Genomic DNA, 19326 nt, shown 5'->3' with positions numbered 1-19326 from the left:
GTTTGCTAGCGCATGCGCAGTGATACGGACCGGCAGAATAACATCCGGTTGTTCCCAAAGATGATCTTTTTTCTGAAATCATTTTACCTTCACGGACTTAAGTAGGAGTCAAAATTTGGGTGCGTATTATACATGGGTACAGGCTTTTTTCCAGCATCAACATGCCATTTTTAGGGTGCGTATTATACATGGGGGCGCATTATACATGGGAAAAAACGGTATTTCCAAGCAGCTTGATGTTCCTGTGACGACTGACCAACATTCCGAAATTGAAGGTACTACCTGGAAGTGGAGTGAAATGGGTCACACATTGAGAAAGAGCCTAGAACAACGTCCAAATAAATAAACGGGATCACTAAAATCCAAGATCAAGGTACATCAGTGTCAAGTTGCACCACCCGTCTGTGGATTAATGAGAAAAATACATTTTCCATAGCAACCGCAAATGAGGTAGGTGGGTTGGCAAAAGAAATGAGCAGCAAACAACAGTAGCACCATTAAAAAAACGCATGATAACGGTAAAAGCGCCCGCGTTCGGTCCAATGGTCCAGCCGTGACGTCATCAGTAGGAAACAGGAAGTGACTGTTGCTGACACAGGTACGAGACTGGGACGAAAACAGCAGCGATGAAGAGGAGCTGCTTGTGCAAACGACTTTTTTGTTAAATGGGCCATTTCATGTAAGGAGGAACAATGAAGTGTTGCGTCCGGACTGGATTCGAGGCATCGCTAAGGTTAGTTTGCTTCCTCCCTCGCTCGCTGGAGCTAACACCGGAGGCTAGCTTTAGCATCAAGTCATCGCTCAACATCTCGTTGTGTCATTGGGGGCAGCCACGTACATTTTCCAGATTTGATTTATTTTTAAATCATTCGTAGTCGCTTAAACCGGGAGGCTACAAGGTGGCCCACCAATGTGCTGAGAACGTCACCACGGAGGCAGTTAGTTGGAATGCAGCAATACAAGTTAAGTCAACAGGACGAGTTGCTGTACGGTGTACCGGAAGTCAGGGTTCGCTTCCAAGAGTTTGAACGGACCCAAAATATGGGTCGCCTAGTCATTAGTATTGCTGAGCTTATTTTAATATGGTTTGGCCGGTCACCGTAAGGAAATTCTTTTGCCGTTTTGGAGCGAATGCCCAACTTGGTTGCACCCAACCATAACGTTGAGAGCTTGGTGAAATTGCCGAGTGACTCTTGTTTATTGTAAACAACCACAAATGGCCGCCATCAAGCTTAAAAGTTCATGTCAAGCCCCGGCCGGTCACAACAGACTTGTGTAATGTTGGCAAAAAAAATGAACGAAATAAAAGTCAACTGCTGAAGACGTTTATGGCAGGAGGGAAGAAGCTGCTTAATGTCTGCTTGTGGGATAGCGCCTGCAAGAGGTGGTGACCAGGATGTGGCGGGTCCAAGTCCTCAAGAGTCTCAGTCTCTACTGTGGGAGTCCTTATTCATCCAAAGCAGACTGTGACGGAGGAACACACGACTGTTTTATAGAAGTGCCTCAACAGCTCCTCCTCAGAAGCTGCACCTTCTGCTTGGACTTTTATTTTCATTCCGAGGAACTTGAAGGCTTTCTGATAGATGAGATAAGGCGAGCAGCTGGAAAAGCCGGATCGGCTGAACGGTGCAATGTGGATGTGACTTTTTCTTTCTAATCAGCTCAGACCTGATTGGGTAAGCGTGCAAATGGAGTCTCACAATAGCCAATCAAGACGCAATCATCGCTGAAGGGATTAGGTTGCGTTTCAAGTCATTCACCAATACCAATAATGTATATATCAATAATGATCATAAATAAATAAATAAATGAGTGGGGGTATTTATTCATTTCAGCCACTGTACATTGGTTCTGACCGCGTGCGTTGTCCCCCAGGGCACGGCTGCTTTGCTAAATGGAGTCGGAGCAGCTGTACCACAGAGGCTACTCCAGGAACAGCTACAACAGCATCGCCAGCGCCAGCAGCGACGAGGAGCTGCTCGATGGAGCTGGCATGGTCATGGACTTCCACACCACCGAGGACGACAACCTGCTAGATGGCGACGCTTCCTCCCCAGGTACGGCGCACCTGGACACGCCGGGTCGGGCCGGGGCTGTGTTTATTGCATTCGTGGAATTCTATTGGCCTTTACTGAAATTGACGTTCAAGTACCCTCGGGCTCACCTGACCAAACACAGAACTATCTGATGTTCCATCATATTTTAATTGGGTGCTGATTTATCTTGTATGGCAAGATATTTGCTTAAGCATGGTCCAGTTTTATTTTTTTATTTTTATTTTTTTTATATTTTTTATGGTCTTTGTTATTTCTTTCTTTGTTGTCCTGGGCCTCCAGTGGCTCTAGAAATGCCCCTGTGAGTGCCGGTTCGTGTGTGATGATGATGTCATCAGCCTTCAAGTCAGCTGCTGCAGGAGAGGGAGAGGGCGAGAGAGAGAGAGAGAGGGAGGGTGGGCGAGAGAGAGAGAGAGAGAGAGGGAGGGAGGGTGAGAGAGAGAGAGAGAGAGAGGGAGGGAGGGAGGGAGGGAGAGAGAGGGCGAGGGAGAGAGAGGGTGAGGGAGAGAGAGGGCGAGAGAGAGGGCGAGAGAGAGGGTGAGAGAGAGAGAGGAAGGGAGGGAGGGTGCGAGAGAGAGGGCGAGAGAGAGAGAGAGAGAGAGAGAGAGGAAGGGAGGGAGGGTGCGAGAGAGACAGAGAGAGAGAGAAGGGAGGGAGAGAGAGAGAGAGAGAGAGAGAGAGAGAGAAGGGAGGGTGCGAGAGAGAGAGAGAGAGAGAAGGGAGGGTGTGAGAGAAGGGAGGGTGAGAGAGAGAGAGAGAGAGAGAGAGAAGGGAGGGCAAGAGAGAGAAGGGAGGGCAAGAGAGAGAAGGGAGAAGGGAGGGCGAGAGAGAGAGAGAGAGAGCAAGAGAAGGGAGGGTGATAGAGAGAGAGAGAGGGAGAGAGAGAGCGAGCGAGAGAAGGGAGGGCAAGAGAGAGAGAGTGCGAGAGAAGGCAGGGCGAGAGAGTTCAAGGCGACACACACATGCACACAGAGGCTGTGTGTGTCGCTGCCTTGCGCAGCCCTGCTTGCCTTCCTCCAGCAAAAATGGCAGCAGCTCCAACGCACGCACGCACGCACTTCAAGCAGTGCGCAGTGAAAGCTTAGCTTAGCTCCTTTTAGCCTAGCCTAGCCTCAGCTCGCCGACTCTGTCCGTCAACATGGAGGAGGAGGAGGACGCGGGCGCCGACCCCTATTTACCTTACGACGGGGGAGGGGACACCATCCCCCTGCGCGAGATCCCGAGACGAGGTACGAGTCCGTCGCTAGTGACGACGACGACGTCGCGCGCGGCCGTCGTGCACAAGATAACGAGATTAAGCCTGAGGCCTCGGGAGCCGTGTCCACCGCAGCCCCGTCAACGGGCGTCCGTCACGCTACGTACACGAGCTGGATCCAGGCGTGACCCCTGTTGTTGGTACGCTCTGATAACCTCCAGGGCGATTTTGGCCACCACCCTAAGGAGATCTTCAGCAACGTTCAACGTGACGTTTGCAATTCAAGCGAGCGCTCCGCAGCGTATCGAATCGAGCGATTCCTCAAGCGCCAACCGAGGGGGGGGGTTGGCGCCTCGCCAAAATGAGCGGGGGTTACCCCGCTGTGACTGTCATGCACTTGATTTTGGAGTCAGCCAGTCCTCCATCAAGTTGCTCCAAAATGCTGCTTCAAAGCTCACGTTGTTAGTCTTTGTTTTTTTTTTCCGACTTGTTTGTTTCGACTGTTTTGGTCTTTTTGACCGTCTTGGTGGTTCATTGATTGTTCGTATGACTTCTTCTGCTCCTGGTATGCCATTTTGTGTGCAGCGCATTGTCGTCATAGTTACCCTCGGAGGGCCATTAAGACTGTCGACATCTTCTTTCGGCGTACATACAGTCTAGGTGACGCAACAAACTGATAAATGACTCGTTCGGAAATCAGAGACGGTTGAAAAAGCGTTTTGCTTAAAAGGATGAACGGTGATTAAAGTTGCTAGCAATAGCTGTCATTTTAAAAAAAGTGAAGACAATTACCGTTTTTTTCCATGTATAATGCGCAAAATGTAACTAATTTATTGTCCTAAAATCTGGGGTGCGCATTATACATGGGTACAATTATTTATTTTTTTAATCCGGATATGATACGGAGGCCGCCATTACAGATGCGCTTTCTTTCTTCTCTGCTGTTCACTTCAAACACGCTTCATATGAACACAATGCTCTCGTATCAGACGCTTGCTCGATCACCTGCTCGTTTGCTGTCACAATGTACCCTACGCAAATCCGAAACATTTCTTCGCTATTGAGTATGCTAGCGCATGCGCAGTGATACTGACCGGCAGAATAACATCCGGTTGTTCCCAAAGATGATCTTTTTTCTGAAATCATTTTACCTTCACGGACTTAAGTAGGAGTCCAAATCTGGGCGCGTATTATACATGGGTACAGGCTTTTTTCCAGCATCGACATGCCATTTTTAGGGTGCGTATTATACACGGGGGCGCATTATACATGGAAGAAAACGGTAGTATTTCTTAGTAATAACACAAAGTCGGTGAAAAAGGTGTCTTCTCGGGCCACATAAAACGATGCGGCGGGCCGTATCTGGGCCCCCCCGGGCCTATGTTTTAAAGTGACACAGTGCAATTGCACCCAGTTGAGAGAGCAATAGCTGATCATTTTCCAAAGAAGAAGAATTATGGGTCGAAGTAGTCCATGTCGCGCATGCGGGTGTTTTGATCCGATTTTTACTCCGACAAAGCACTTGTTGAAGCGACCTTTGGCCTGGGTGACATTTTGTGGGGGTGAGACACGACACGACTCGGCTGCTTTCTTGGGCCGAGCGAGCGGAGACAAAAAGCCGTGCGGGCCTCACCGGTGGCCGACTTGGAATTTGCGGCCGTTCGCCCTCACGTGGGCTTCCTTATCGTTTCTTCAGCCGGTTTCACACGGCAACGCCAGCGAGCGACACTTAAGGGGCCACACTGAGGTGACTGGGCTCCGCAGATGATCTGAAGGTCTTTGGGGAACTTTAGAATGATTCGGGGTCATTTTGAATGAGCAGAAACGGGACACGCTCGTCTGAAGATGAAACGTGATCCGCTGATCCTTTTGCCTGGCGTAGGCTCCAACTATGCCATGACGAACGGGGGCGGCGCGCCCAGCAGCTCTACCCACCTGCTGGACTTCTTGGAGGAGCCCATCCCCGGCGTGGGCACCTACGACGACTTCCACACCATCGACTGGGTGCGCGAGAAGTGCAAGGACCGCGAACGGCACCGCAAGGTCAGGACCAGTTGAACCGGTCCCCTTGTGACTCGCGGTCGATCCGGCCAGGATTTGCAACTTTTTGGGAGCGCCGTCCGCCCTTTGTACAAATAGCGCGTTTGTGATGTTTGCAGATCAACAGTAAGAAGAAGGAGTCGGCGTGGGAGTTCACCAAGAGTCTGTACGACGCCTGGTCCGGATGGCTGGTTGTGACGCTCACCGGCTTAGCTTCGGGTAACGGCCCTGCAAACGCGCCACGGTTCTCGTCGTAGGCTACCGAGCCATTCTTAAAACCCATTGGCTGCCACTGACGGTTGTAGACGTCAAAGATGTTACTCGTGTTGGCAGTGAATGAATTCAACTCAAGTGATTTTAAAACGTACAACAAGCTTGTCCCTCCGTCTGGTCCTCGGCGGCAGGCGCCTTGGCCGGCCTGATCGACATCGCCGCCGACTGGATGAACGACCTGAAGGAGGGCGTGTGCCTGAGCGCCATGTGGTTCAACCACGAGCAGTGCTGCTGGACGTCCAACGAGACCACCTTTGCCGAGCGGGACAAGTGCCCCCAGTGGAAGAGCTGGGCCGAGCTCATCCTGGGCCAGGCCGAGGTTCGCTGCGGAGGACCGTCTCCGACCATAACCCAGTTGAGATTTCCTTTTTCTTTTTCTTTTTCTTTTTTTTTAACCGGGCTCGCCGTTGCAGGGTCCGGGCTCCTACATCATGAACTACTTCATGTACATCTACTGGGCGCTGTCTTTCGCTTTCCTGGCCGTGTGTCTGGTCAAAGTGTTTGCGCCGTACGCCTGCGGATCGGGGATCCCGGAGGTAAATGAAAAGCGGGCCAATTCACAGCATGGTTTTGACTTGATGTAACGCACACAGCCGCTAGAGGGCGCCAACTGGAAAGGCTGCTTTTGAGCGCCGCTGACGCCAACTCTGGTCTGCCGGTCTGCCCCCCTCAGATCAAGACCATCCTGAGCGGGTTCATCATCAGGGGCTACCTGGGCAAGTGGACCCTGTTGATCAAGACCATCACTTTGGTGCTGGCCGTGGCGTCTGGCCTGAGTCTAGGGAAGGAGGGCCCGCTGGTCCACGTGGCTTGCTGCTGCGGGAACATCTTCTCTTACCTCTTCCCCAAGTACAGCAAGAACGAGGCCAAGAAGCGAGAGGTGAGCCGAGCGCCCGCCACCGCGCACTTCCGACATTTCCGCCTGCGCCTTTTCCCTTGACCCCGACGAGGCTCTCCGTCTCGCCCAGGTCCTGTCGGCGGCGTCGGCGGCCGGCGTGTCGGTGGCGTTCGGGGCTCCCATCGGCGGCGTTCTCTTCAGCCTGGAAGAGGTGAGCGTCTCGTTTTGAGCCAGCAGGATAAGACTTGTCTCATGCTCGGTGTCTCCCCCTCCAGGTGAGCTACTACTTCCCGCTCAAGACACTGTGGCGCTCCTTTTTCGCCGCCCTGGTGGCCGCCTTTGTCCTGCGCTCCATTAACCCCTTTGGGAACAGCCGCCTGGTGCTGTTCTACGTGGAGTACCACACACCCTGGTACCTGTTTGAGCTTATCCCCTTCATCCTCCTGGGAGTTTTCGGAGGCCTGTGGGGCGCCTTCTTCATCCGAGCCAACATTGCTTGGTGTCGGCGGCGCAAGTCGACCCGCTTCGGCAAGTGCTTCGGCGACCGGTGAGCGGCCGTAGAACACGATTTGAAAACAGCCATTGTCTGGCACCTCAGGTAAGTACCCGGTTTTGGAGGTGATCCTGGTGGCGGCGATCACGGCCGTGGTGGCGTTCCCCAACCCGTACACCCGCCAGAACACCAGCGAGCTGATCAAGGAGCTCTTCACCGACTGCGGCCCGCTGGAGTCGTCGCAGCTCTGCCAGTACCGCAGCCAGATGAACGGCAGCAAGGCCTTTACGGAGAACCCCAACCGGCCCGCCGGGGCCGGCGTCTACGCCGCCATGTGGCAGCTCTGCCTGGCGCTCATCTTTAAAATCATCATGACCATCTTCACCTTCGGCCTCAAGGTGAGCCCGCCTGTTGCCTGAGGCCCGTTTGAGAGAGAGAACCGATGCAGCCACTCCGCCCCTCCCATCAGGTTCCATCAGGCTTGTTCATTCCCAGCATGGCCATCGGCGCCATCGCGGGGCGGATCGTCGGCATTGCCGTGGAGCAGCTGGCCTACTACCACCACGACTGGTTCCTCTTCAAGGAGTGGTGCGAGGTTGGCGCCGATTGCATCACGCCGGGACTCTACGCCATGGTCGGGGCCGCCGCCTGCCTGGGTGAGTCCGCCGGAGCCAACGACGAACTCTCCGGGTTCAGCGTGGTCACGCCTGTTGCCCAATGTCCTCCTCCTCAGGCGGGGTGACCCGCATGACCGTCTCCTTGGTGGTCATCGTCTTTGAGCTGACGGGCGGCCTGGAGTACATCGTGCCCCTCATGGCCGCCGTCATGACGAGCAAATGGGTGGGCGACGCTTTTGGGCGAGAGGGCATCTACGAGTCCCACATCCGTCTCAACGGCTACCCCTTCCTGGACGCCAAGGAGGAGTTCACGCACACCACGCTGGCCAGGGAGGTGATGCGGCCGCGCCGCTGCGACCCGCCGCTGGCCGTGCTGACGCAGGACGACCTGACCGTGGAGGACCTGCAGGCCGTCATCAACGAAACCAGTTACAACGGTTTCCCCGTCATCGTGTCCAAGGAGTCCCAGAGGCTGGTGGGCTTCGCCCTGCGCAGGGACATCACCATCGCTATAGGTAAACACCACGGGCATTTTCTGCCCACGCCGCTCGCCGAGCTTAGCCGCAAAGTAAGTTCAACCGGTAAGTCCGAGGGACGGCCGCGAAACGCAAATTCGGCCGAGCGTTGAAAGTTGATCGGGAAAAGTTCCATTTGAGAGCGTATCGTCATCGTAAACCGCCCCCACTGCTCTTCCGCCCGGACAGAGAACGCTCGGCGCAAGCAGGAGGGCATCATGTTGAACTCCAGGGTGTACTTCACCCAGCACGCCCCCACCCTGCCCGCCGACAGCCCCCGGCCCCTCAAGCTGCGCTCCATCCTCGACATGAGCCCCTTCACCGTCACCGACCACATGCCCATGGAGATTGTGGTGGACATCTTCAGGAAGCTGGGCCTGCGCCAGTGCCTGGTCACGCACAACGGGTGAGTGCAGCGCAGTTAGCGTGCCGGACCGGACCGGACTCTGGGCCCTGACCCCCATCCTGCCAGAAGTGTCGTTCCGCGTCTTGTTCCAGGCCAGTTGCGCGAGTAACGGGGGTGTGTTGCAGGATTGTGTTGGGCATCATCACAAAGAAGAATATATTAGAGCATCTGGAGGAGCTCAAGCAGCACACGGAGGCCCCGGTGACTAGACAGTAAAACGACCCCCACTCTTTAGTGGAGGGGTGCATGAAACCTGGTGTGGGCAAAAGGATAATGGCATCTCATTCCTCCTGCTTTCTCTTCCTGCTGGGGGCGGTGGGTGGCTTAGTTGGCAAGAGGGTTAGCCGCATTGTAGCGACCGTCCGCGGCGAAGCGCTTTGTAGCTGACGCCAGAGGCGTAGTCCTAGCTTAGCCTGGACGTAGCGGCCGTGGCGGTCCGTACAGAGTCGTAGCTGTAGCTTTGCAAAGTCGTAACGAGCGAGGAGGTCGCACCATTTTCCGCGAGCTGCTTTTGGGCCTTGAGCGGTCGCTGGAATTCCAAGTTCCTTTAAGAACTGACTCTTCTTCTCGTGTGTGTGTTTTCTGAAACCTTCCCGCTCTTGGTTCCGCAACGGATGTCGTCGGACTCATGGCAGTAACCACCGGCCTCGACGAGTTTGTGGGTGTTTTTGTGAACATAGCGAGGGGAGTTCTCCCCCTCTCGGCCCGATTGTGGTGTCGGATAGTCCCGTGTCCTATCATGCATGTAGGAAGTTTTTTTTAATCTGACCTCGCCCCCCCGCTGGCTCCCGTTCCAAGTATGGAATTATAAAAAGAATTAGCATTAGCTGGTTAGCCTTAGCGAGCCAGTATTGCTGGATAAGTTTATGGTTGTATAATATCCCGAGTTGAAAATTACAAACAACACGACAGAAACATTCCACGTATTCGGACATCAGCATTAGCATGTGTACAGCCAAGCGAATTTTCGACCAACAACTCGAAAATTACAAACGGGACTTGTGTAAGCAGAGTAGCTTTGAATCCCAACCCCCCCCCCCCCTCTGGAGGCACGTGAAAAGATAAGCTAAGTAGCAGCTAAATGTTGTCACATTTACAGGCCACATTTGAATTAGCATGGAGTAGCTAGCATTAGCACGTTCGCATCAGCTTGTTGAGCCACTAACCGCTTGGAAAAAAAGCAAAGACGATAGCATGTACCGTATTTTCCGGACTATAAGGCGAACCTTCAATGAACGGCCCATTTTAAAACTTTGTCCTTATATAAGGCGCACCGGACTATAAGGCGCACCATTAATGCATCATGTCAGATTTTTAATCCAAATCAAATCATTCTCCATTTTATCTTTTTCATTCCAACTTCAGACGCAACAAATTGCTTTATAATCACAAAATAATGATCCATAGTAGTTTTGATTCATGATTCATAGTCTTCAGCGGGCCACTTATGATTTATTTTATGACACAATGCTTCGGGCCAGTTTAAATTTAGGAATTCGGTCCCTATATAAGGCGCACCGGACTATAAGGCGCACTGTCGGCTTTTGAGAAAACTTTAGGTTTTTAGGTGCGCCTTATAGTCCGGAAAATACGGTACACAAAGATCCAAGTGAAATCCCTCCTCCTTTCCCACAAGTCAAATGTTTCTCTCGACCTTATAATAGGAAACAATATCAAAATCACCTTTCCCGGCCTTCTTTTTTTGAAGCAGCTTCTGTCTATCGGTTACGGGTGCTGGTCGTTGTTTTCAGCCTCCCTTTGCAGCCGCAGCAGCAGCTTACCTCGCCACCGGTTTTGACCACCATAACAAAATGTGCTTTGTCGCGCTCATTAACCCTTCCTGTCACGCAGGCGGCTTCTTGGCATCGTCACAAAAAAGGATATCCTGCGTCACATGGCTCAAATGGCAAATCAAGATCCCGAGTCCATCATGTTCAACTGATCCAATCGTTTCAGGACGACGAGGACGAGGAAGCAGTTTGCCTCCTGGATGACACCTACCGTTGACCTACGAGCCTCGTTTGCCCGCATTTTCCCCCCTTTTTTTTTTTTTTGCACTCCATCCGCTTGCGTTGATTGACTGCCGATGAGGTTTGTGACTCACTTTACTAAAAGTGATCTGAATTGTCGCTTCCTCCAGAATGAAGAACTTGGCAGGAGTTCCACACGGCGCTGTCTGGTGTGCAATATCTTTTAGTTCACTAATCCTTCCATCATTGTGAAGTCAGAAAAAAAAAAAAAACCTGAATTTTGTGCGATTGACTTTCCACTCGTGCTACTTTTGCCGTCACTTTAACTGGAAAGAGGGTCAAACGTGATCCTCGATGAATGGATGAACTTTTCACAGCTAATCAGCTGAGCCATGAGCCGGGAATGATTTTGTCACAACCAAATGTGGAAAAAGAAACACGCGCCTTTGTGCTCCCTTCCTCCCCACAAACCAATCGAAGGTATCGGCGCACGTGGCCGTTTCCGTCCGTCCGTCCGTCCTTTCCGTCCCGCTGAGGAACGCGTCGCCCACATCTCGGTTTCTTAATTTATGAAGTTGTGCAATGTTGTGATCTTTGCTTTCTTTGATTGTACATTTGAAACATGAAGGGTCATTAAATTTGGATTGAAATTTCAACTTTGTGATATGTGAAATAGACGCCGACACGTTTGTTTGATCAGCACTTCAAAGTCTGCTTTATTGTCAACTTCTTCACGTCAAGACACACAAAGAGATCGAAATTGCGTTTCCAACTATCCCACGGTGACAAGACATATCACATATATATATATATATACACACACACACACACACCACATTATATTGGACCACGGACGAACAAAACATACAAGTGAACAATACAAAAAGTAAAAACTTGTAGTTAGGGTTGGTGTTTCGAAATAGAATTTTCGAATAAGGGTCAAGATTTTAAAATAGGAGGGTTTTAAAGTTTCAAAGTAGGATTTCAAACTAGGTTAACGGATAGTTTTTAAAAGGGTTTGAAACGAGGGTTAGGGTTTCAAAATAGGTTTTAACTTTTAAAGTAGCGTTAGTGGGAATTCATAGTGACGTGTGACGTCATCGCTAGACCATAAACGTGTCATTTGGAAGTAAATAGGGGGGGCGGGGCTACGCGACGTCATCGCATCCAATAAATGCGTCATATCTACGAAACCGTAGCAGCAGCACAAACGAAACTTTTGGCAGTACAAACGAAGCACAAGCGGACGGTACCATTTTGGCTCCATTTGGAGGAAAAGGGGGGCTGGCTGACGTCCTCGCTACAACATCAACCAAATCGTAGCCAGGGAATTAAACGATGGACCGAAAAAAAGCGGGACAAGGATGATGCTGCCGAGTGCGCAAAGCTCACCAATATGGTTTTCTAAAGACCAACCGCAGAGGAAAATGGCAAAGAGCCATTCAGGTTTAGGGCACAACACGGGCTAATTCGTGTGCTAATATCAGTCTCAGTGTCTTTTTAGGCTCAAATCTTTCCCCCCGTGGTCAGCGCTGCAATAGTGGAGTCACGTGATACAGCGCTAGTCTGCCATTGGCCCGGTTGGATTTGAACCTGAAACATGGCGCCCAGCACGCCGCCGGACCGGACACGACTTGGTTCCAAACCGCCAGTGTCTTTTAGGAATGAAGCCATCCATCCATCCATCCTTCCTGCTTGCCTGCATTTAGCTCCAAAACGTGACAACCTGCTCATTTGACGTTGCCAAGAAAAGATGGGATCCGGAAATGTCTGGACAAAAGTGAGATCGCGTGCACACGTACAAAGGGCCTCCGCGGGAACGCGCTCTTCCAAGGGCGCTGAGGAGCGAGCGGAGGGAGACGGTCTGATAGTCACAGAGATAATTTTGTAGCTTTGTTTTACGAGGTGGGTGTGAAATTCCAACATGTCTTCCTTCGCTACTCCTTTGCGAGTTCAAAAAAACAATTTTTGTCTGGAACTGATAGTCGCGGAGATGATTCTCTCGCTTTGTTTTACGAGGTGGGTGTGAAATTCCAACATGTCCTCCTTTGCTACTCCTCTGCTATAGTTGAAAGAAACACCCCAACAACAACTTTTCTCTCCCCGAGTGGCCGGCGGAATGACAGAAGGTGGACTGGATTTCAGTCTTTGAAATGATTCAGCATCTTGAAACTGGTTGATTATCGTGAGAAGAAATATGCCTTATTGATTTTTTTGGGGTGCATATATGATTTCAGTTTATCTCTGTCATATTTGATTCTTGTCAGCCATGCAGGTGGCACCATTTGAAAACAAACTTGCAACTGGCCATCAAATCTTTTTTTCTTTTGTAACTACCTGAAAAGAAGGCAGCTCGAATTTTTTGGTGTTTAAAAAAAAAAGAAAGAGGCGTGACTCGACGTCTTCCTTTCCATATCTTTTGGCAATAGATGAAAAAAATGGATGTGGACTCTTTCGACGTGGGCCGCACTTGAGTACTGGCCAATTGGAAGGCAGCACGTGGACTGACTTTACAGTCCCTGAAATGATTCAGCGTCTCCAAACTGTTTGACGATTATTTATCTCATGAAAGAAAATTCGTCCTTCAGTGACGTTACACCCCGGCACGCACGAGAGCACCGAAATGGCTGGCTTCGACGTGGGTGGGTTGGTGGGTTACACTCGCCTGCATCCAGGCATCAATCGTCAACGAGCAAATACCGAAGCTTTTTTTGCCAACGTCACAAGAAAAGTATCAATTTGAGAACAAAGTTCCCCTTAACGGGAGGTAAGTTTCGTCTTCTTTTCTCCGCCCGTTCCCGGCAAAGTGACGCACGCTCAGGCCGTCTTGGCTCCATTTAAGGTCATTTCCTTGCCGTCAATTGGAATTTGACCAATTGCGCATGCGTGGCCGAGAGAGTTAGGTTTGGCTCCTCCGGTGGCTTTGCCCAGGCCGTCTTGGTTTGTGCGTGCGTGTCATTTTGGAGCCAACTACTGTCAAGCACCCTGCCAGGCTTCTTCTGCTGCCATCAACACTCTGACCCGACTGCAAAGAAAGATGGAGCTTCAGACCATGCAGGTGGTAATTGCATCATTTACATTTGTTTGACTATCAATACTTTGGTCGAGCTTGATCGGTTTCTTCAAAGGCCGGCCCTTACACTCGGCCTCAAAAAAAACATCTTCTAATGATCGTTTTCTTTCCAACTTGTTCTCACTCATATCCATGCATATTTGGATAAAGGCACCCTCCGTTTGATTTGACCCTTGACATCCAAATATGCATTGATGGGAGTGAGAACAACTTGGAAAGAAAAAAAAAGATCTTTTTGGGGTGGTCGCAGGGAACGAGGCAGGCGAGGCCGCCATTGCGTGACCGCACCCTCTCAAGCGTCCATGTGTTGAAAACGTTGAAGTGGATATTTTGTGATGAGAACATTCACAAATGCTTTCATGCGTGTAAATAATACAACAATAGTATAAAGGACATATTGTATCAATCTTGAAAATGTCAGTATTAGTCAACAACGTGTGCGTGCGCGTGCGTGCGCGCGTGTAACATTGGGAGGTGCGACGTAGCGTTGTGAACCTTGGTTAACCGAGGACCTCTAGTGGTCACAATTCACCACTTGCACACTTGCTCCATTTTTGCTCCTCTTATTCAGTTCGTGATTTGTTTATTTATTCTTGATTCATCATATCTTGTCACCGTGGGATAGTGGGAAGGTCATTTCGGTTTCTTTGTGTGTCTTGGCACGTGAAGAAATTGACAATCAAGCAGACTTTGACAATACTGTCAATAGGTCTTCAGGCGGCTTTTACTAGGACCACTTGTTTTGGAAGAGACAGAGTCCAAGGCTGCAAATTGACTAAATTAATTCACATCTTTGTCCGTCCCTCATCCGGACCCTAGGACCGTTCCGGCACCACTGACGACGGCGTGTCCGAAGGAGCATCGGAGTCTGTGGTCGTCGGCCGCTCAGAGACGTGAGTCAGCTTATCTGTCCATCACGCGACGTTACATGGCTTTGAGAGCTCTTGTCTTTTTTTGGGTTTCAGTTCGTTGGCTTTGCAGTTTCTACGTCCCTCTGATCGGAGACAAGACACCACGCCATGGTGGCGTTTGGTATTGCTCCTCTTTATTCTTTCATATACACATGCGCTTTTTGGGTTTGGTCACTCACGCACGCGCGCGCGCATTCACAGCGTCAAACGTGGGAAGATAGATAGATAAAGACCAAGCAAGCAAGCAATCAAAGAAATCTTGTCAATGACAACTTGAACTTGCTCGGGGGCGCATTTTGTCTTGTCTACCTTGTGCCCGTTGCTTTTCTGTCGGGCTTTTGCGCGCTCTCGCGATAATGTACCGACCGAGCCCAGACAGAGGTGCCGTCCCGTCCCGTCTCGTTGCCGCAAACAAGGTCAAAACCAACGTCAAGTGCAAAGAAAACTTCACGTCACTTGGCTAAACACAAAATACGCCATTAGACGCACGCAGAACAGTTGGGGACAGTCGTACGGAGTAAGCAAGAATAGAAGGAGAGCGCCAAATGACAAGTGGTGCGAGATGAACCAAAGCACCCAGAAGCTGATCGGCGAACCACCGAAGCGCAAGGGACGCATGGACGCGCACGTGCACGCGCTTGACGAATGGCTTGGTCGAGTTGAAAGTCGTTCGCTCCGTCGGGGGAGAGACAGAGACAGAGAGAGAGAGACGCCGCCGCCGGCTGAGACGTCGTTTTGCGCTCAGTTTGTTCAGATACGCTGGGGCTCCATTCTGGCGGTGGTCCCGACGCTCCTCTTGGTCGTGCTTGTCATCCAAAACATCGTCTTCTACCACTTGAACAGGTACGCACGCACGCGATGAACAAACCACCACAAGTTACAATACCCCCCCCCCCCCCCCACCGACCTGATGGCAGCTTCATGTATACCCTTTATGTGTTCCAAGGCCTCAGGACATCGTCAAAGAGTTGGGCGCGCTGGTGGCGACTTTGCCCAACAGCATCCCGGACCACAAGTGCACCGACTTAGCCTGCCACTGGGCGGCGCTGCAGACCGCATTGGCAGAGCTGAAAGCGAGTCACACGGCGATTTCCAGCGACCTGGAGAAGAGTCAGACGACATTGGCGGACCTGAAGGCAGGTCAGGCGGCATTGGCAGAGCTGAAGGCAGGTCAGGAGGCAGGTCAGACGGCATTGGCAGAGCTGAAGGCGAGTCACACGGCGATTTCCAGCGACCTGGAGAAGAGTCAGACGGCATTGGCAGAGCTGAAGGCGAGTCACACTGCGATTTCCAGCGACCTGGAGAAGAGTCAGACGACATTGGCGGACCTGAAGGCAGGTCAGGCGGCATTGGCAGAGCTGAAGGCAGGTCAGGAGGCAGGTCAGACGGCATTGGCAGAGCTGAAGGCGAGTCACACGGCGATTTCCAGCGACCTGGAGAAGAGTCAGACGGCATTGGCAGAGCTGAAGGCGAGTCACACTGCGATTTCCAGCGACCTGGAGAAGAGTCAGACGACATTGGCGGACCTGAAGGCAGGTCAGGCGGCATTGGCAGAGCTGAAGGCAGGTCAGGAGGCAGGTCAGACGGCATTGGCAGAGCTGAAGGCGAGTCACACGGCGATTTCCAGCGACCTGGAGAAGAGTCAGACGGCATTGGCAGAGCTGAAGGCGAGTCACACTGCGATTTCCAGCGACCTGGAGAAGAGTCAGACGACATTGGCGGACCTGAAGGCAGGTCAGGCGGCATTGACAGAGCTGAAGGCAGGTCAGGAGGCAGGTCAGACGGCATTGGCAGAGCTGAAGGCGAGTCACACGGCGATTTCCAGCGACCTGGAGAAGAGTCAGACGGCATTGGCAGAGCTGAAGGCAGGTCAGGAGGCAGGCCAGTCCGCATTGGCAGAGCTGAAGGCAGGTCAGACGGCATTGGCAGAGCTGAAGGCGAGTCACACGGCGATTTCAAGCGACCTGGAGAAGAGTCAGACGGCATTGACAGAGCTGAAGGCAGGTCAAGAGGCAGGTCAGACGGCATTGGCAGAGCTGAAGGCGAGTCACACGGCGATTTCCAGCGACCTGGAGAAGAGTCAGACGGCATTGGCAGAGCTGAAGGCAGGTCAGACGGCATTGGCAGAGCTGAAGGCGAGTCACACGGCGATTTCCAGCGACCTGGAGAAGAGTCAGACGGCATTGGCAGAGCTGAAGGCAGGTCAGACGGCATTGGCAAAGAAGGTGGTGGACCAGCCCACACTTAACAGGGAACTCAAAGGTAGCTAGCGAGCGAGCGTGTCCAGTTTGTTAACTTAAAAGCGGCCATCTATTTTGCACTCTCACAAATTCTTTTTTGCTTCAGGTCTCATTCCCAGAGACTGCAGTGACATCATGGCGGCGGGAAAGTCCCAAAGTGGAGTCTATGTCATCTTTAGCGGGTCCGTCAGCTTTGAGGCTTACTGCAACATGCGGCAGGACGGGGGAGGCTGGACCGTAAGTGCTTGACCCCCAAAAAAAACACCCCAAAGTTCCCCTCGTGAAGCCTTCCCCAATAAAGTTGGCACTTTTCTTCAAGGCTGAACGTCCAGTTGGCCAGTCATGCTCCTTTGCTCCGCTGATGGTGTGCGTGTGTGCGTTTGCAGGTGATCCAGAGGAGAAAGGACGGCTCCGTCGACTTCTTTCGGGGTTGGAACGACTATCGCAAGGGCTTTGGAGACCTCGCCGGAGAGCACTGGCTCGGTCTGAAACCAAGACACCCTTCTTGTCAAGCCTTTGTGGTTTGCGTGACGTGACGTGACGCCGCCGCCGCCTTTGCGTGTTTGCAGGCCTGGAAAACATCCACGCTCTGACGGCCTCGGGCGTTTACCAGTTGCGGATCGACTTGACCCTATTCGACCACCGCACTTACTACGCTCTCTACGACGACTTCTCGGTGGGCCGGAACTCGCTGGACCCCGACAAGGACGGCTACCCGCTGCTTGTGAGCGGCTACTCCGGAACCGCAGGTAACGACTCCTGCCGGGGGGGGGGGCACACTCGAGAGCCTGCGCCGCCTGCGTGCGCTCAAAAGCAAGTTTGTGTGCTTTGCAGGCGATAGGCTCACCGGCCAGTCTAGGATGAAGTTCAGCACCAAAGACCGCGACCAAGACGCCCATAGTGTCAATTGCGCCATTGATTGGAAGGGCGCTTGGTGGTACAAAGACTGTCACGACTCCAACCTGAACGGGCTGTACAAGGCAACCGGCACCTGCGACGGTACCAATGCAGTCTGGTGGGGTCCGAGCTCAGGTTATACCTGCCTGAGATTTGTGGAGATGAAGATCCGGCCCAGAAAGTGAGCGGTTGGCCGGCGGAGCCTGGGAACGGCATCCCCGCGGGATCACGTGGGTGCTGCCCGACGTCACCCATTTGCGCAGCGCCCGTCAAGATGTAAGATGGCGCTGCGCAAATGTGTGTCGGATTTGGCCCGGGCAAATCGGCTCAAGCGCAATTCCGAATCTCACCAGGAGCTTGACACGAGAGAGACCTGACAAAGGCTTAGTTAGAAGTTAGTGCCTCAAAATGAAAGGGCAGTTTGGCGCTGTTGCACTTCCAAATTTCACCAGCAGACGGTGCCATATTTAGACTGACGTGACATGGTAAATCCGTCGTTCGATTAGTCGAAGTTACACACACACGCTCACTTTTGGATCATTTTAGCGTGTTTTGCTTTGCTATCACAAAATCCCTTCCATCTGTCAACATCAGGAGTGCTCATAGGTTAGCTCCGATTGATTATGTGTTAAGTTAGTGAGTGTTCGATGAAGTTGTCTTTTGCAATGACATGGGTTCAAGTGAGGGTACGTTTGACATTCTCTTGCTTTGCCATGAAATGAGTAACAGCTGAAGCGTTCCAATGGCATCTGTTAAAGTAAGGGTACCCACCCATAACCATTGTTTAGTTAGGTTGCGTTGAATATTGAGTTAGGTTTCATTTTCTTCCTTTTTTTTCAGTTGAATATTTTCAAACATGGTTTATTGCTGTTGGTTGGTTGGTTGGTTGGATGGATGGATGGATGGATGGATGGATGGATGGATGGATGGATGGATGATCAACATGTATTCAATATGGATGTTTTATTCCTACTTGGATGTATTCTCACGCGAGTAAGGACTGTTAAAGTAATCATCGTTTAGTCATGTTGTGTGGAATATTTCATTAAAAGTGTTTTAGGAGTTAAGTTGCATTTTCTTTTCTTTTTTGGAACCAAAATTTGGATTTTGGGAACGAGGCCAACTGATTAAATTCCTCCACCCATTCCAGCAATTTATACCCTCAGTCTCCTTTTTTGTCCCTTCCCTTTACGAAGGTTGAGTTTTACAATCTAAAGAGGTTTGCGACGGCATCGTTCTCGCTGGAATGAGAGATGGCGAGTGGAATTGTTGTCGTTTGTACAAACAATTGAGATGTGTGACTTCTTTCCCTTATTCATTCAACTTTCTCTTGATAATCCTTTGATTTGATGATTTTTTTTTTTTTTTCCACGTACACTTTACAATGTGGAGCGAATCGGAATTCGAACAAAAAATTCTAGATTTTTTTTGTTTTTTGCTTCAGTTGTCGAACAAAATTCGGAGGTTGAATTTTATTTTGCTGCTAAATTTAAAAACAAAAGGCACATTTTTTAAATGAACTCTCAATGGATTTGGTTGAATGATATTTTCTGAACACCGAAGTGGGAGAAACACATATTCTGTTAGACCAGTGCTTCTCAATCATTTTCTGAGATGCCCCCCCCCCCCTAGGGAGAAGAAAACATTTCGCCCCCCCCCCTCATGTTATTAACATTAAAGAAAACAAAAATTATATAAAAAAAGAAAGATCAACCTACAATCAAGAATAACTATTAATAACATTGTTTTTCAGTCAGTAAGAACAGATTCAATGTGCATCACGCTTTGCCTGAAATTAAAAAAC

General features: G+C 51.0%; 2 protein-coding genes across 5 annotated transcripts; both read left to right on the top strand.

Annotated features, from left to right (window-relative positions):
• Positions 1-550: 550 nt before the first annotated feature.
• Positions 551-11057, top strand: clcn3 (chloride channel 3). Of its 4 annotated transcripts, XM_061272182.1 has the most exons (15): positions 551-733; positions 1876-2057; positions 5132-5292; positions 5409-5508; positions 5694-5881; positions 5976-6098; positions 6236-6442; positions 6531-6611; positions 6676-6923; positions 6994-7291; positions 7363-7549; positions 7627-8025; positions 8215-8431; positions 8557-8632; positions 10283-11057. In XM_061272182.1, the coding sequence occupies exons 2-15, from the start codon at positions 1895-1897 to the stop codon at positions 10436-10438; spliced, it is 2604 nt and encodes an 867-aa protein (XP_061128166.1). In that variant the 5' UTR covers positions 551-733; positions 1876-1894; the 3' UTR covers positions 10439-11057. The 4 variants fall into 4 exon arrangements, with proteins under 4 accessions (XP_061128166.1, XP_061128180.1, XP_061128173.1 ...); XM_061272196.1 differs by lacking the exon at positions 8557-8632; XM_061272189.1 differs by lacking the exons at positions 551-733; positions 1876-2057 and adding an exon at positions 2869-3283.
• A 543-nt stretch (positions 11058-11600) lies between these two features.
• On the top strand, positions 11601-18589 carry LOC133149968 (angiopoietin-4-like). Its single transcript, XM_061272216.1, has 10 exons — positions 11601-12306; positions 12470-13459; positions 14294-14367; positions 14440-14506; positions 15131-15228; positions 15332-16647; positions 16732-16862; positions 17012-17108; positions 17195-17374; positions 17460-18589. The coding sequence occupies exons 2-10, from the start codon at positions 13439-13441 to the stop codon at positions 17705-17707; spliced, it is 2232 nt and encodes a 743-aa protein (XP_061128200.1). The 5' UTR covers positions 11601-12306; positions 12470-13438; the 3' UTR covers positions 17708-18589.
• Positions 18590-19326: the final 737 nt, after the last annotated feature.

This window comes from Syngnathus typhle, linkage group LG1, assembly GCF_033458585.1.
Source record: "Syngnathus typhle isolate RoL2023-S1 ecotype Sweden linkage group LG1, RoL_Styp_1.0, whole genome shotgun sequence".
NCBI classification, from domain to species: Eukaryota; Metazoa; Chordata; class Actinopteri; order Syngnathiformes; family Syngnathidae; genus Syngnathus; species Syngnathus typhle.
The sequence above is the reverse complement of the archived record's forward strand: the minus strand, read 5'-3'. Positions and strand labels throughout refer to the sequence as shown.